This window comes from Lygodium microphyllum, chromosome 11 (genome assembly GCF_053477565.2).
Source record: "Lygodium microphyllum isolate KBCC chromosome 11, Lygodium_microphyllum_v1.1.10, whole genome shotgun sequence".
NCBI classification, from domain to species: Eukaryota; Viridiplantae; Streptophyta; class Polypodiopsida; order Schizaeales; family Lygodiaceae; genus Lygodium; species Lygodium microphyllum.
This window is the reverse complement of record NC_141145.1, coordinates 126,753,649-126,772,259: the sequence shown is the minus strand read 5'-3', so window position 1 is coordinate 126,772,259 and position 18,611 is coordinate 126,753,649. Positions and strand designations below refer to the sequence as shown.

At 41.1% G+C, this 18,611-nt stretch overlaps 1 protein-coding gene across 3 annotated transcripts in view; it reads right to left on the bottom strand.

Annotated features, from left to right (window-relative positions):
* Window positions 1-18,611, bottom strand: part of LOC148029348 (Cation efflux family protein) — a 146,686-nt gene that overhangs the window by 111,308 nt on the left and 16,767 nt on the right. For all 3 annotated transcript variants that reach the window (XR_015692412.1, XM_087688126.1, XM_087688127.1), the window contains 2 exons: window positions 6,579-6,663; window positions 6,365-6,427 (listed from right to left, as the gene is read on the bottom strand). Coding sequence is in view for 2 of the 3 variants with exons in the window: in XM_087688126.1 (XP_087544252.1) it covers window positions 6,365-6,427; window positions 6,579-6,663 (148 nt within the window). In the remaining variant the exon portion in view is untranslated. The remainder of the gene's footprint in view (window positions 1-6,364; window positions 6,428-6,578; window positions 6,664-18,611) is intronic.

Sequence of the window (18,611 nt, the reverse complement as noted above, 5' to 3'; positions counted from 1 at the left end):
TAGATTCTATTACTAAGAATCAAACTTGGGATTTGGTGTCCTTGCCATTTGGGAAGAAAGCCATTGGAACAAAATGGGTCTACAAATTGAAAAGAAAAGCAGATGGATCCATTGATAAATACAAGGCACCGCTGGTAGCTAAAGGCTACGCACAGAAAAAGGGCATTGATTATGAGGAGACATTTGCTCCTACTTCCCGTATGACGACCATCAGGTCTATGATTGCTTTGGCTGCACATTATGGTTGGACAGTCCATCAGCTAGATATCAAGACTGCATTTTTACATGGGGAACTTCAAGAGGAAGTTTATGTACAGCAGCCCATTGGTTTTGCAGTTGAAGGCTCAGAACATTTGGTATGCAAGCTCAAAAAGGCACTATATGGTTTAAAACAAGCTCCTAGAGCTTGGTATGAAAAGATAGATGCTTTCTTGCTTGGTCAGGGGTTTCTAAACAGCTCATCTGAGTCTACCCTTTACGTATGTAAAGAAGGGGGATCTATGCTGATTTTATGTCTTTATGTTGATGACCTTTTACTCACTGGAACACATGCTGATCAGATTTCAGCATTCAAACAAAATTTGCAGCAAACTTTTGACATGTCTGACTTGGGAGTTTTGCATTACTACTTGGGCATCCAGTTCATACATGATGCTCAAGGTATTGGGCTATCACAGTCAAGGTATATTGGGCAGCTTCTTGAGAAGTTTGGCTTATAGGATTGCAAGCCAGTCTGTACCCCCATGGAACCTGGACTGAAACTGTCATTACATGATGACAGTGATTTGTTTGATATACATACATATGCTCCTGCAGTTGGATGTCTTATCTACCTACGCAACACTAGGCCGGATATACAGTTTGCAGTTTCAGCTTTGAGCGAGTATATGCATCAGCCACGTATGTCACATTGGCAAGCTGTCAAGCGTGTTTTTCGTTACTTGCAGGGTACTCGATCTCTTGGGTTGCTTTATGCCAAGGGGGGACCACTGCAGTTACATGCATACAGTGATTCTGATTGGGCTGGTGATTATGATACACGTCACTCCACTAGTGTCAATTGTTTCTTTCTTGGCTCTTCTTGCATTTCTTGGCTTAGCAAGAAACAATCCATTGTTACCACATCGTCATGTGAAGCTGAATACAAGGCAGCTTTCACTACCACAGTTAAATGCGTATGGCTTAGACGCTTGCTAGCTAATCTGGATGTGTCTGTTACGAAGCCTACTCCTTTGTTCACTGACAGTTAGAGTGCCATTGCAGTGGCACGAAATCCAGTGTTTCATGCCCGCACGAAACACATTGAGATCCATTATCACTTCGTCAGAGAGAGACTACATGCAGGTGATATCAGCCTTGTCTATTGTCCTACCACCAGTAATGTGGCAAACATCTTCACCAAAGCTCTTCCTTGTGACAAATTTGAAGCATTTCGCGATGCTTTAAATTTGATATCCTTTGGTGGCGGATGATCCTTGTACTCTTGATCGTTCTTCACTCCAGGGGGGTTTGTTGGGTATTTGACTCACGCCTCACTTACGCCTACGCTCATATGGGAGTGTCGGTGATCAATAGGACACTGGGGCACTTTTTACTCTCGGTAGGAGAGGTTTTTTCCCCCATACTTATAGTCTTATTTTCGTATGTGCTTATGTGCTTATGTTACACACTTATGAGCACTTATCGTGTTCGGGTGTAAACACCCCCTACAACCCTAAGGTTTAAGGGTTATACTTTGTACTTTCATTCAACACTCTTTCAATCTATTCAATTGGGTGTCGTGCTTCACTCTGTCTCCCTCACTCTCACACTATCTACTGCACTCTCAGCTGCACCTCGATCCTCTCATCCCCTCATATCTCTCTCTCTCTCTCTCTCTCTCTCTCTCTCTCTCTCTCTCTCTCTCTCCAACAGATATTTTCTCTCTCTTCAACAAGGTTTCTCCTCTCTCAATACCACTATAAATATTCATACTAACATTTATTGTCAACATAACAATAAATATTAAATGTGGCATAATCATTTATTCTAATGATCACATTAAACTTAAATGTCACTATCAAGACAAAAACAATGATGTCTATATGGTCTACAAGAGTTCAGCTACCAATGATGATCTACTGTAGCCCAAGAGTGGCAATTCCCCAAACTCCAATCACCAATACCATTGAACCCTTGTACACAAGCATCTCCTCAATACAAAGTCCAAATACGAGTACCGGAAAAGAAATATACATTGTCATATCCACAACCCGCAACACATGCCCCCCTACACACCCTTCTCACTAAAAGTGTCCCATACCACCCTAAACAACATAAACGCATGCCTGTCAAGTATGAACCATCACAGTTCCGTAAGCAAAAACCTCATTGAATCTTGCGCCAGGTAGCAAGTTGATGCTTTGATACCAATGAAATACCCACCTAGGATCCAACTTGCACAACAAGACATGACACAAGCTTTATCCATGAATATAAATAAAGGGATTCGACATTAGACTTGCCTCCCAACCATAGAGCCAAATGGGCTCACCCCCAAGCCTCGAAGCTAGTCACAACCACATCCTAATAACTAACATCCCATACCACTAACCCACACTATCCTAGTGTACGAACGCATCAACCAATGGTCAAGAGCCGAAGAGTGGTGATCACACGATGGCATGCACAATAGGGCCTTGAGTCCCATGAATAGGACTCTGATGTCCTAATCTCGAAGTGACTTTAGTGCATTCACACTAAATCACTTCACAACCACTATGACCAATGCTATTAGCACCCATTCAAATGCGGCATGCCCAAGGATATAACAATCGGTAAGTACTTTTGAAGTTGATGTAATGACAAGCAGCACTTATTTGATCATGGCAACATTCATTATTTCATCATGGCCTTTTCATCACAATGATATTCATTATTTCATCATGGCTTTTGAACTTAGCATTTATTTCATCATCGCAATATTGATTATTGGTCTTGTGCACAAGAAAACCCAATGCTAAAACTAGTTTATTAGTCTTCAATCCATGAAGCTCTTGATTTTAATAACACATAAGCCAAGGAAAAGTGCATATTCAATTCGGCCTTATGCAAGAACTTCATTTGTTTTACAAGGATACTTTATGTTAGAGGAAGCCTATTCTAATGACATTTTAAAGCAAAAATAGAGTAGGCAAGCATAAACCCAAGATTACTTACTAAGACTAAGTCCCTTCAAGCCAAGTGCAACCTCCTTTGGTGCTAAAACTAAGTTCCACTCAATAGGGTGCCATTGATGAGAGTCTTCATGGAACCATAGGTAAATCTTAAGTACTTTCTCTAATTTGTTTCAGCTAGCTCAGCTCAAATCAAACCTAAATGCACCAAAACAATAAGAGATATTAGCAACACGACAAGAATCATAAGTCTACCCCCCAAAGAGTAGTCTTTATCCTTCTACTTCTAGGTCTTTGCGACAATCTTCTCCTTGAACCATTGAAATCATTGTTTTGGGTGATTCCAATTCGAATGGGGCGCCCCGGGTATTGGATAATTTCCCTTTAGTGATGATCTTGCACGGCATCTCGTCCAATTCCAATGGGACAGCCTAGGTATTGGATAATCTCCCCTTTCCTAATGATCTTGCACAGCATCCCCTTCTTCATATAGCTTAGCCTGAGCTTGAAAGGTCAGAGAATTCTTGAAATACTCCTAATAGTGCTTCCATATCCTTTGGGTCCACTCGCACCATACTGGAATTGTCATCCGCAAAAAAAAACCCTCTCTAAACTAGCCAAACAATTTCATGCAGAAGTAGTCGGTAATGACTGAAAATACCAGCAATACCAAGGGACATCCTTAGTGAACAAATCTCTTAAGTGCAAAGGGATGAGAGACCATGCCATGGATTTCAATATTCCGATGGTTAGTACCATAGAAGTTTAGCAATTGGCACATGACTTTAACTATGGCATGTTAAAATTACACAGCACAACATACAAAATCTAAGCAAGGATTAGAGTACATAGCAAATAAGAGAAGAACAAATAATTATGTAGTTCAAAACAAACTAATACAAAGATAGCTATATCCGCCTGTGTGCTTCCACTGTGAAACTTAATGGCGATCTGGTTAGATGATAGGTTAAGAGCTTAAGGCTAGCTAGAAGAGTACTGACTACATAAAAGATAGATAAAGATAGATAATCACAGTCATAAAGGAGTCTCCCTTTGATAGCCTGCAAAGGCAATCAAGTTGGCATGTCTGATCTACCATATTATGAACCTTTGCGAGTCAACGAGGAAATATTCCCTTTATCATTGGGCCAAGGGGCCCTAGACCACCATCAAGGGGATCATTGGCCCCCCCCCAAACCCCCCAACCAAGGGCCGCTTTCACAGCCCAAAATAGAGATCCTTAATAACTCCCACACCCACAACTCGATACAATGTATCTCAAGTAGCTATGTGCTTTACTCTATCTAACCCAAAGTTTAGATCCACAAAGGTCACCTTTTTGCCATCCAATCACATAGACCTCATCCGACGTACAAGTCAAGACCCAACCAATTGAGCTCACACACGGCTTCTCCTCATAATGGGGGCCTTACAATTTTCACCACCATCGATCACTGGTGGCACCTTCCAAGGGTGAGGCATTGAGCATATCTAACATGCATGTTTCCTATAGCTTGTGTGAGATGTGAAGAGCCACAACACATTGAAAGATATTGCCTTTGGGATTGACTTGGCTCAAGCAATTTGGAGAGGAGCCCTTGGCATGGTTTTCCATGGTATAGCTAGAACTAGGGTAGTGACCTCACGGGCAATAGCTTGGGTCACAGACAAAGATCTAACACATGGACGCAAGGATTTTCAAGGACTCATTCTCATTGTTGACTAGCATTTGATTCCCATGGACTCAGCAATGGTGCCATAGATGGAAGATGACTACTAGCATTATTGCTTCATTCATTTGCACCATAGGATGCGATCATGCCACCAATTTGCAAGACATGCCTACTGTGAGACTCCCTCTAGCATCTAGGCAGAGATTATCCATATAATCCATGGGAGATGGAAGACGCTATAGGGCGACACTGAGCGCAAGATGTAAAGGTGAGACGCCTTTATTCACACATGGGAATCTAGCACCTTTTCCAGTTCATCATACATAGTGGCATTACAACCCGCCAGACCAACTGTTTACTCGGTCTCAGAGGTGTCTGGAATATCCTCCACACAGAGGGCACCCCCTTCATCACAGTCTCCAGCATGATACCGGCCCTTTGGGGCCTGTATTGTGTACATCTGAGCATCATGTGTGAAATCCAGAAAAGCAAGCACTCTTCTGCACAAGAAACCTGCGTCAAGAACCTCCTGCCATAGTTAGCTTCACAAACAAAATTTTATACAACTAGCAAAGCATAGATCAACATTGATTTCCTCCCAAACAGTGAACTAGTGTTCGCATGCCTGGGTAGTTCTCATGTTTCACTCTTACATTTTCTCTTGTATTCTGCATTGTTTGTGCTCAAGTTTCCCTTCTACTAAGAGATGGGCAGCTTGACGAACAAAATTTTATACAACTAGCAAAGCATAGATCAACATTGATTTCCTGCCAAACAGTGAACGAGTGCTCACATGCCTCAAGCTGGCTGTGTGCAAACATGTTTTCCTTTACTGCCCAATAAACTGGCCTGTGGATACTTCCTTTACAATGTGCTAATACTGTTCCTAGTAACTATATTTCACATTCTTCTTCAGCAACTAGCGTACACTACTCCCTGTGTTTTGCATGTTCGGAAAGCCAGTTCTCCAGGTTCAGAAGTTACTCAAACATGGCTCCTGCCATGTGTAGCCATACAGCTTGCTTCTGTGCCCTTGGTGTACATCCTCGTACAGAGCAGGCTTGTTGCAGTGGCAATAGGCCTGCAAAAGGCTGATCATGCTTGTTCCAGGTAACTAGTGAAGTAGTAGTGCTTATAACCTCCCACAATTCCTATTAGTTGCTTCTAGCAGTAGCAAAAGCAAATTTATAAGGAATTGATCAGGCTCCTATCACCTTTTTTAAAAGTCGCAGATTGTCAATATCAGTGGCATACCTTATTTTACTTTCAATGGCACACATTCATTTAAGGTCTGATTTGGTATACCATGACATAGTGAAAATATTATTGCATGAAACATTGCGAGACATGACAAGCTTGGATTTAAAGGTTTAACATGATGAAACTTCAATTTTATTCAACTATGTATCTTTTCATCTTACAATTAGCAATATGTATCGTGCAAGCAGATATATATAATATAACTATGTACTGACGTCCATATGATATACCTTGCAATTTCTAATTTCATTGTGCAATCACATACATTAGCTATACCTTAATATGCACATCAAGGTGTATTGAAGATCCAGCCCGTCTCCCCCTCATTTCGTCACATCCCTGAAACCAAAAAGGCACTTTTACACAATCTACAGCCTACAATGCCCCATTTCTTCAACCAAGGTTTGAACAAAAATATGATTATAATATATACTGATGCAAAGCAAGCAGAGGCTAAACCTTGTTATCAAATATGCTAGCAAAAGCACACCTTTACTCCAGGAACGTTCAGCACAGTTTCTTTGAAAGAAGCAAGCACAGAATCTGGAACTGCAGAGTCCACAAGGTCCTGCAAGCTGCCAGACACAGAACTCTTACATGAACCTCAAGAACTTACTTTCAATTTGAGCAACTGTCACTCACTCAGTTCTTCCATGGAGAAATACTAAGAACTTTCAGGCACAGTATGTGAGGTCAGATATTGATTCACTCAGTTCTTCCATGGAGAAATACTAAGAACTTTCAGGCACAGTACGTGAGTTAACAAGCAATGGTGATATCACACAGCATCATTTCCATCTAATCCTCCCTAGAAGGCTTGCATCCACTCCTTGATAATGAGCTTGGTCATACATGCCTTCCTAATTATCTCTAGGATTGAGTTTGATCCTAGGTCCAAGAATGTCAATCTCTAGGATTAAGCATGGTCCTCAGGCCATGCATGCCCTCCTTGAGATTAAGCTTGAAAATGGCCATATATGCCCTCCTTGATAATGAGCTTGGGTGTAGGGCCAAATCGAATCATCTCCTAAGCCATCTTATGTAATACACTTGGGTACTTCCTATGTCAAGGGATTATATCTCAGTGAAGTCCAAGCTCACGTTTAAGCATGCATTGACCACTTTAATGGATGGGCATGCCACATGATCACTACAGAAGCCAATAAGTCAAACCGGTTGGGCAGGTTGAACTGGTTGGATGGGTCAAAGTGGCAGCGATTGGTCAGACTTAGTAGCTGCAGTCAAACTGGCAGCAACTCAACTCGTGGAAAGTCAACCAGTGTGGTGGCTGGACTGTCCAGCAGGCCCTATTTAAACCCACACCTTTCCTCTCTTTGCCATCCATGTCATGGCCTTCATCATCTTCTTCTCCTTTGCTTTCCTTAACAGGTAATCACTCACTACAAGAGACAAAAGAGGCACATTGCACCAGCCATGGGGTATTGAGGTTAAGGTCCCATCCTTGAGAAGTGGTCTCAACACTTCTTTTGGCCTGAGATGAAGCAAGACATTCAGTAGTACACAAGGGTATGATAGGTGAGGCATATCTAAATTCCAAACAACCAAAAGGCAATAGCAACATTGTGACCCTTACCTATTCCCAAAAGGCCTTTTAGTTTTGGAGTAGTCACACATCTAAGGTTTCTATTTTAAGCAGTTCTACAGAACCCTAGCCCTAACTTTTTGTTGATAAATGGAAGTAGACATCATCTACTGAAGAGATGTCAGTCCTCCCATACAAGCACTCTTGGGACATGGAAGCTTTGTCTAGCTACCCTATCTATCCGTATAGTTTATAGAAGCTCAATCACTGCCCTCAAGGTATCCATCCATGTCATTGCCAATGAGCCTCCAAGGTTGGGATCCTTCAATTCATTGCCCCAATCCATGTAATGATTTGCAAGTGAGCTCCCAATATGTGCTCCAAGCTCCAAAGTAGTCATGAGACATGACAGAGAGAAAGCGTGCAATAGGAATTATATCAGCTATTCTTGAACATCAACTGGTAGGAGGCTTCAAGGTGCATTTGTAAGCGATGATCCCCTGACCCGTCATCAATTACACCATCTGGCACACTTCTGTAGAGTCCCTCTACCAGATCCTACATCAACCCCGATGAACTCCCCCCCCCCCCACAAAAAAACCTTTCCCTTTTCCGTTGCCAAAAACTAATCCCAGACCCACCACGTTGACACTATTCACCTCCAGCATTTGTAAGCCATGATCACCTGACCCCACCAGATCCTAGATCAACCCCAATTAACACCACCCCCACAACCCCCCCACCAAAACCCCCTTTCCATTTTCCAAAAACTTAATCCAAGCCCTACCACTTTAAGACTATTCACCTCGAGCATGCTACAGAAATCTATTAGGAATTCTACAGATCATCAAGGGATTCAAGGGGAGAATCTCTCTAATATCTCTACTAATATGGCTCTATTTCTAGCACATCTCTTCAACAGGATTAATAGAGGGTTTCCCTACACAGATTATCAAGGGATTAATATGGCTCTATTTCTAGCACGTCTTCAACAGGACTAGTAGAGGGTTTCCCTACACATGGAATATGCACAATATTACCCAGATTCAAAAATTGGTGACCCAACATCGCAGGCACATGCACATAAACAGGATAACCAGCATGGTTTATAAGTGACGAGTGACAACACAATGAGAAGCAAGGAGGCAAACATTGTGCAAGTCATATTACTAGTGATTGACAAGCAGTCGTGCAAGTTACATGCAATCAGTGCTGGCATACAAATATGTTGCAGGCAGCCATTTTCAATTATCAAGGCAAACTATGTATTTTTCAAAAAGCCATCAGCTAGTTTAATCCAAGAACTAAAAATTAGATAAAACATAAACAAAAGAAGTCGAGTTACATGCAATCAGTGTTGGCATACGATACATTGCAGGCATCCATTTTCATTTATCAAGGCAAATTTATGTATTTCTCAAAAAGCCATCAACTGCTTTAAATCCAAGAACTAAAAAAGATAAAACAAAAACAAAAGAAGTTTGTTATCGAGATCACATGCATTGGTCTCATGTTAGAGGATTTTTCTTCTGATTATGTTCAGATTTTCTTAGCCAATTTCTTGGATGATATGAAAGATGTATTGCTTGGTTAAAACATTCCAAAAGTCACAAGATTTTAGTTCCACACATGAACATTGTATTGTCATGGGAGAAGGTTCTTTCACAGGAGGATACTTTAGATGACGTTACAGTCATACTTGCCAGTTTGAAAGTTACCAAAGATTAAAGAAGAATTTCAGCTCCAAATCAAAATTAGCCAGAGTACAAGGTTCTAGTTCCTCAGATTAGCACTAAGTTTCGTCTCTATCACATAGGCACTGGCACACATCTACCACCATTTTTAATTCAGCTAGAGTTCTCTTTTTTACTTACAGCTTCTAGCTTTCTTCTACTGTTCATTTACATTTACTGTTCTTTTCAAACACTTGTATCATCATACAATTGATTGTAACTCATGGTCTCAGAGGTCATTTCAGCCTCTTTGTCACAACTCTATAGAAACAGAATTTGTATCCTTTTTCATTAATTTGTCTATATAATGATTTATTAAATTTGTTTCCCTTGCACTAATTAGATATAAAGAAAAGTACATTGGAGCTGGCCACTAATGAGTGGTCACAGGTTATGGTGGACCCACGCGGTGGGTTAGAGAAAAGATAGTTCACACTTCCACCTGTATGGTCCGATTGGGCGCCTGTGACCAAAACTCACTCATATCAGGGTTAGACTCGCACACAGAAAGGATTAATGCCTTGAAGTGTGGGCTAGATCCGCCAGAACAGACAGCTACAATCAACAAGATGGCATGATCATGAAATGCTTGTACAATGTGCATGTGTGGACTGAAAGCTTGAAATGCACATTTCTTTGCATAGGAAAGTCACATGAAGATTCTGATACTGTTTTTGTGATGTACACGGAAAAAGCTTTCATATGACATCCATATTGGGGGGTCCCTAAATTTTAGGAGCCTCGAATTAGCCTAAAAATGCTAGTCCTAAAAAATAGGGATGTCATTCTAAAAATAGTAAATTCTGTACTCTGACTGTGCTTACTAAATTTGGTTGTTTCTATTCTTGACAGTATTCAGCCCAAAAAGGAAGGCCATAGAGAAGAGACAAGTGTCAAGACACTTGTCACACAAGTTTCCAAGTGTCCCACCACTTGTCACATCTCATGACATGTGGCTGGACACTTGTCTTGTACTACTCCACTTTCTCCTTTTGTACTAGCTCTTCCCTCTCCTATAAATAAGAGCTCGTTTTTCTTCATTCAGCATCAGTTTTCTTTGTTGTAAACTCATGTACAGCACCCACAGATAGCCAAAAACTGGACCCATCCATCCCCATCATCATCCCCCACTTCTCCATTATCAATTTCCTCCATATTCCCTCTTCTATCACTGCTGTTTTACAGGACAGCAAGCCTGTAAATTCATTATAGCACCTCCTTCTCGAGCTCTTTCTTCCATTTTGGCAACAAGAAGCAAGCCCTATCCATGTACTGCTGATCAATGATGAAGAAAGGCCGATTTCCCCTCTTTCTTCTCTCATACTGTAAAGAAATCAGTTCTTATCATTGCATAATAGATAATGCATGTATGTTTGTACATCTTTGCATGATCTTGTGAGAGTGAGAATTACTTCTCCTCACTCTCAGGTTGATTGTAACTGAGCCCTTCCCTAAGGGACTTGGGTTGAGCAGATACATTTCTTCGACGGGGGGGTTTTTGCCCATCTTCAACCCTCAATCTTGTCTCCATTACTTTTACATTTTCATGGCTGTAATTTTGTGAGTAATTTTCATTTTCAGCTTTAAGTGTTCATTCTCTTTTATATTAAATCTCGAAAACAAGTGAATATCATAATTGTTAAGCATACTACGTTGTTCGGGGCGTTTACACTCTTGCAGACATTAATATATCATTTCATTTCTCACCTTCATGGAGTTCCATCTACCAAAGCCTACTGGTCACACACATGCAAGCTCCGCACCCAACATATGACAATCTAGACAATTTTCTACCTCCAACATCTTCTATAAAAGGGACTTGGTGTGCATACCACTTTCAACCCTTTGAGCCCACAATCGCTTCCATCATCATCTACCCCCATCTGCAATATCCAAAGGTGCTGCACTTGGTACCAGCCAGCACCACCAACTCCAAAGGCTGTTGTCAGCCCTTCTGTTGACCTCTTCCAGCTGATGCCAGCCTGCACGTCGCTTCTACAGCTGCATTTTTGCAGCCAGCCTATCAACGATTGCAGCTGATGCCTATCCAGAGGCCTTCCAGTCATCTCTCCACAGTTGGCAACCCGATCAGCTGTGCTCCAATTTGACCCTCCATCAACAGGCAACTTGATTTCCACATGGCACAATACTGCTGCATTTTGCAACTAGCCTAATTTGACCGCAGAGTATGCCACTCTCTTGACCTGTGTTTTGTTGTTCCAGCTCATCATGATCAGCTGCTCCTATTTGATCCTCCATCAGCAAGTGACCTTATTTCCAGCTTCCACGTGGCACAATACTGCCATGTTTTGCTACTGGGCTACTTCAACTGCAGAGTATGTCATTCTTTGACCTTTGTTTTGCTGTTTTAGCTCATTCTGATTGGTCTCAGCATCTTTTACATCAGATTTTCGGTAATTTTCTTCACTGACTGGCCCTCACCTGCTGTGTGATATCACCCTCAACTGCAGTCACTCCATCTATTTCAGATTTGGTGGGATTCCTCAACTTGCAGTTGGTACAAGGAGGATGTCAATATCCGGTACTCTCCCTCAGTCCACTCCTATGAGAGTTGGTGGTTGCAAGACATCTCCGCTTCTTGAGCATCTATGCATGTATCATCTTCTTCACTCATCCATTTACAATATTCATTCATTCATCATAATCTACTTCTCTCCCTTTTGCAGTTTTCAATTTTGTATGAGTTATTGTGTTTTAGTCATGTTCCTACATTATGTGTTCTCTCTGTGCAAACCCTGTCCCTACCATAACTTCACATGGTATCAGAGCCAAATTCCAATGCTCCTCTAAATAGTATCTTATGGCTATCATGAAGGCTTGGTTTGCATGAGTGACACAAGCTACATTGACCCATTCACAATGGCTGAGACACCTCTTTCTTTGAAACCAATGGTGTCTTCTCAAGCTTGCCAAATGTTGAGAAGATGTCAGATGTGGAGTTCACAAATCAGTCACATATAAGATAGCCTGACCACACTCCTTCCTCTTCACTATATCCTTCGACAAGATCTGTGCATCAATCACATTTGGGATGATTAGCAAACAATTTTCTTCACCTTAGCTACCGGTGTCAGGGATGTACAATCCATTTGATTTGCATAAGCCAAAACCCCTCTCTCTTGCTCCTATTCTGAAGGATCTGGTTGTAAATCACCAATACCAATATCAATATGTCAATAGAGAAGGATCTAGGGCAGAAGTGCATCTTCAAGTTTCTTGATACACTAACTTCTCTTTCATATGAGCATATTGTCTATACTAATCATTCTTAATCTCGTCTCATCCCTCTCTCTTCATATGATCACTTAAATTCTCTTCTACATGCTTTCAATAGCTTAAAATTAGACTCCAAACTTGCATCATCCACCTTACATGCGAACTCAAGTTAAACGCCTCATTATTGAAACATTGTGATAATCCTAGAAACAATCTTCTGTTAAGAGGGTTGGGGTTTTCTAGCCAAGTCACTTCATCAAGTTTCTTGTTACACTAACTTCTCTTTCATATGAGCATATTGTCGATGCTAATCATTCTTAATTTCGTCTCGTCCCTTGCTCTTCATATGATCACTTAGATTCTCTTCTACATGCTTTCAATAGCTTAGGTTTAGACTCCAAACTTGCATCATCCACCTTACATGCGAACTCAAGTTTAACGCCTCATTATTGAAACATTGTGATAATCCTAGAAACAATCTTCATTAAGAGGGTTGGGCTTTCCTAGCCAAGTCACTTCATCTACTTATGAGAGAACATAGAAGAAACACAACAATAGCGGCACTGTGATGAATAAATATACTTCCAACAAAATGAGATGAAAAATTGTTGACTGTTGAAGTGCTATGATTTTTTGGGCTAATTTTTGTTGTTTTCTGGGCTGAATGGTTCATTCTGTATGGTGATTGATTGGTTTAGAAGTGGTTTGAGAGTGTTTTGGATATGATGAAATGGTTTTGATAAGTTCATGGTGTTTTTGAGTTGAGATATCATGTTTTATGATGATCTGTTGACATTTTGATAGGTTGTGTTTGGTTATGTTGAGGTTCTGATAGCTTCTGTTTAGATTTTGTTTTCTTTTTCTTTTCTTCTGTATGAAGCATGGATTAATGATTGATGGAGGTTGAGGTCTTTTGAAAGCTCATTGTGTTGGGTATTTCGCTCACGCCTCACTTACGCCTACGCTCAAATAGGAGTGTTGGTGATCAGTAGGACACTGGGGCACTTTTTACTCTCAGTAGGAGAGGTTTTTTCCCCCAAACTTATGGTATTATTTCGTATGTGCGTTTCTGTGTTGAGCTTTGATCCTGTCCTCTCTCGCATTTGATATCAAAGCATTCACTCTGTTCAGCTCAGCTTGCCACGCCAATCTGTTGTACGGGCCACTGTGGCCACATCTTGACAACACAGCCCGTCAGTCTCACAGCACCCTGCTTGCCAACTCGCTAGTGCTGTCCGCCTTCGTAGCTTATCTGTGGCAAACATCTCCAGCGACGCCCATTAGACACAGCCTCTGCGCCACCCGCCAAACGTCACACCCCTGATTAACGAGCAGTCACCACGCCCACCTATGCCCGCCTGGACCAGCGCCCACCCCTGCGTGCTGCACTGTTCTAGTTCGAAAACGTCCAGCTCGCCCGACGGTCCCCACGTCACCTGCCTAACACGGCTGCTTGTCAAACTACCTCGCCACGACAGTGCAAACAGCCCGTCCGAAGCGCAAGTCAACCCGCCAGACAACATGTGATTTCTATGGTAGACGTTTTTTTTGTTTTTTTTTTTTTAATTCTAGCTGCAATTTCTGGAAGCAAGGGTTCCTACGCCACAAGCATTGCATTCAGAAACGTGTCTGGGACACATTGAATGCAATTTCTAGACACATCCATTAAAAAAAATTTGGGGCTTTTATGTTTTCTAGGAACATTGGCATACGCATTGCAGTTACAGTCACTGAAAGATTGTTTGACAAATCCGAGGCAAGAAATTTTGGGGATTTTGCTGGTACAGTGTTGCTGAACACTGATTGCACATTGGACTGTGTGCATAACAGACAATTTTGACAGAGTGCACCTCTGTACACTAATTGCAGAAAGTTATTTCCTGCAATTTCTAGAAATTTTTAGATTTCCAGTGTAGTCCTGCTTCGACATTGCTCTTTTGCTTTTTCTTGGTAATTGATAATCATGGCAAATCAAGAAGGAGATGTCTTCACCTATCCAAAGAAGACAAACTGGATGGAAATAACTATTCACTTTGGTCCTTCATGATGAAAAATGTACTTGTGGCCAAAAATCTTTGGGATTATGTTAGTGGAGAATAAGCTCGACCTAGAGTTGTGGCTCCAGCTACTCCTCCAAGAGAACGTGCACAATGGAAACCTCAACCGACTCCACTTCAACCACTCCCACAAAGAACAGCAGCTCAAAAAGCATGGGATACATGAGATGCACAAGCTTTGTCGCTGATTGCATTGGCAGTTCAGCGATCAATCATCCCCCACATTCATTCAACAGCTTCTCCAAGAGAAGCTTGGCTAACTTTGGAGCAAATGTTTGCAGGCAAGAATGAAACTCGCATCTCTTTCTTAAAGAAAGAGCTAGAGACATTGAAAGGATGAAGGTGATTCTATTCAGGATCACTTGAAAAAAATTTAGGACTTGCGAGAACAACTCATGAATGTTGATGAGTATTATTCGAATGCACAGATGATATCTACCACTTTGAACCCATTACCTCCTTTGTACTTAGCTTTTCATACGGCCTTAAACCTCACCACGAGTATTGCCGCGTAACCAATCACTTTTCTTCAGTTAGTAAGTTTGCTTTTAGAGGAGGAGCAAACAAGAAGAAATAGTGGTATGGATGCTATAGCCTCTTAGCAAGCTTTTATGGCTAAACAGAAGGGCAAAGGCAGCCAAGTGAAGAATGCTCTGCAGAGTTCTGGGACTTCTGGCACATCACAGACAAACAAAAAACAAGGGGATATGCAAGCCAAAATTATTAAGCCAAGCACCGCTCAAAACCAAGGGTAATAATGATATGTATGAAAGTAAAGATTATCTTTTAGAGTTTATATGTATTTTATAAAGCATAAGTAATAATATTTTCTTTGATAATGTGATAAGTAAATCTCTAGGACATTTCAAAATGTGTAATTGTATATATCATTTTCATATACTATCTATGCATTTCATATTTTATGATTTTATTTTGCAATGGCCTCTACCCTAACAACTAGTATAGATAAATTATAGACACAAATTTCCAACCTTCAAAAGGTTATGAAGGATCTCAAGCAATAAATATGAAGGATCTTCTATGCAAAAGTCATACAGGCCAAATGCCATTTTTGCAAGAAGCCAAGCCACTACATCACTGAGTGCAGAAGGCGCATTGCCAAAGAGAAGAAAAAGGAGTCACGAATGTCTATTTTTGATACTCCTTCCACCGCTATTGAGTCCGCATCCTTTGTTGCAGACAAGGACTATTGTTTTTACACATGCAGTTATGACACCTCTTGGGCAAATCGAGCATTCAACTCTACTGAGGATTCAAGCACTTGGTTTTTTTACAATGGTGCTTCTAGGCATATTGCATCTCGCAGAGATTTACTTGCTTCTATTAGTGCAGCTCCAGTTGGCAAGTCTGTACAGTGCGCCAACAATGCATCATACCCTGTTCGAGGTATTGGGGAGATTGTGCTCACAGCCATTGATGGCTCTATTCTCCGCCTATAGGATGCTTTATTTGTGCCAGGCATAAAGAAGAATTTGCTCTCTATCTCTTCTTTGGCGCGTTGTAGATTGCAGGTCACATTCGATTATGATAGATGCATGGTGAGAGACAAAGAACACATAACTTTGGTCTTGACATGTACTTTATGTCATGGGTTATATGAGTTGGATGCTCTTTCAGTTGATCAATCAGCATATTTGACATCCACTCTTACTCCTGCTATGATACAGGCAAAGTTATGGCATGCTAGGATGGGGCATGTGAACTTTGGCAGCTTAATGCTCTTACAGCGTACGCAGATGCTAGATGGATTACCTCTACTGGAGAGACCTCCTGAGCACTTGTGCGAAGGATGTATTTTGGGAAAAATGCATCGTTTTTCATTTTCCCGTGATATTGCTTTTAGAGCAACAACTAGTTTGCAGTTAGTACATTCAGATGTATGTGGGCCTATGCAGACAAAGTCATTGGGAGGATGTTCCTATTTTGTGACTTTTATTGATGACTTTACTCGATTTTGCTGGGTCTACTCTTTGGTTAAAAAGTCAGAAGTGTATGATGCATTCTTGACCTTTATTGCACTTGTTGAAAACCAGTCTGGTTGTAAAATTAAGACTCTCCGTTATGACCAAGGGGGAAAATACATATCCTCTATGCTGAATTCCTTTTTGAAGCAAAAGGGCATTGTCCATCAGTACACTACTGCTTATACTCCATAGTAGAATGGGGTTGTAGAGAGAAAGAATCAGTCACTCATGGAGATGGCCAAATGTATGCTAAAGGCAAAGAGCTTGCCTCACAATTTTTGGATGGAAGCTTTCATGTATACTTGCCATGTTTTGAACAGATGCCCCACCAAAGTTTTGAAGAAAATTACACCTTTTGAGCCTTGGAACAGCCAGAAACCTTCTATTGGACACTTTCGTACCTTTGGATGCCTTGCATATGCACATATTCCAAAGGTACTCAAGAAAAAGTTGAACAACAAGGTTGTTAAAAGCATTTTTGTGAGATATAACAATGAGAGCAAAGGCTACAGACTCTATGATCATGTTTCTAAAAAGGTGTTTGTCAGTAGGGATGTACTATTTGATGAAAAATCGGAATTGTCCCTGGCTGGTTTAGACACATATCAGGCTGCCCGTGATGTATTACATTTGGTGATTCAGTTGGAGTTTCAGCAAGTGAACTCAATGTTCAGCCAGCTGCTCCTTTGGAAAATGCAGATAATCAGCCATTGGCTGATTTGAATATGCAGCAAAGTGCTGAAACTGAAATTCAGTAACAACTTATGCACAGTCAAGAGGCAAGACAAATGCTTAGATAGTATTTACAGACTATGAAAGATAGTTATCTGGATGCATCCATGGCGGGTCGTACTAGAAGGCAAGCTCGTATGCATGATACTGCACATACCATGGAGTTCGTTATGGCAGCAAGCACCCTTGATGATGAGGAGCCTGAATATTCTGAGGATGCACAACAAAGTGTGCATTGGATGGCGGCAATGCAAGCTGAATCGGATTCTATCACTAAGAATCGGTCTTTGCCATTTGGGAAGAAAGCCATTGGAACAAAATGGGTCTACAAGCTGAAACGAAATGCAAATGGATCCATTGACAAATACAAAGCAAGGCTTGTAGCTAAAGGCTATGCACAGAAGAAAGGCGTTGACTATGAGGAGACATTTGCTCCTACTTCCCGCATGACGACCATCATATCTATGGTTGCTTTGGCTGCTCATTATGGATGGATTGTGCATCAGTTGGATATTAAAACTGCATTTTTACATGGGGAACTTCATGAGGAAGTGTATGTACAGCAGCCCATTGGTGTTGCAGTTGAGGACTTGGAACACTTGGTCTGCAAGCTGAAAAAAGCTTTATATGGTTTAAAACAAGCTCCTAGAGCTTGGTATGCAAAGATAGATACTTTCTTGCTTAGCCAAGGGTTCATAAACAGCTCATCTGAATCTACCCTTTACGTATGTAAAAAAGGGGGATCCATGCTAATCATTTGTCTTTATGTTGATGATCTCTTGCTTACAGGGACACATGCTGATCAGATTTCAGCATTTAAACAAAATTTGCAGCAAACTTTTGACATGTCAAACTTGGGGTCTTTGCATTATTACTTGGGCATTCAGTTCATATATAATGCTAGAGGTATTGGGTTATCACACTCAAGATACATTAGTAAACTTCTTGAGAAGTTTGGCTTACAGGATTGCAAGTCAATTTGTACACCAATGGAACCTGGACTTAAACTGTCATAACATGATGACGATGATTTGTTTGATATTCACACATATGCTCCAGCAGTTGGATGTCTTATTTACTTATGCAACACTAGGCCAGACATACAGTTTGCAGTCTCAACCTTGAGCAGATATATGCATCAACCACGCATGTCACATTGGCAAGTTGTTAAGCATGTCTTCCATTCCTTGCAAGGTACTAGATCTCTTAGATTGCTTTATGCCAAGGGGGGACCGC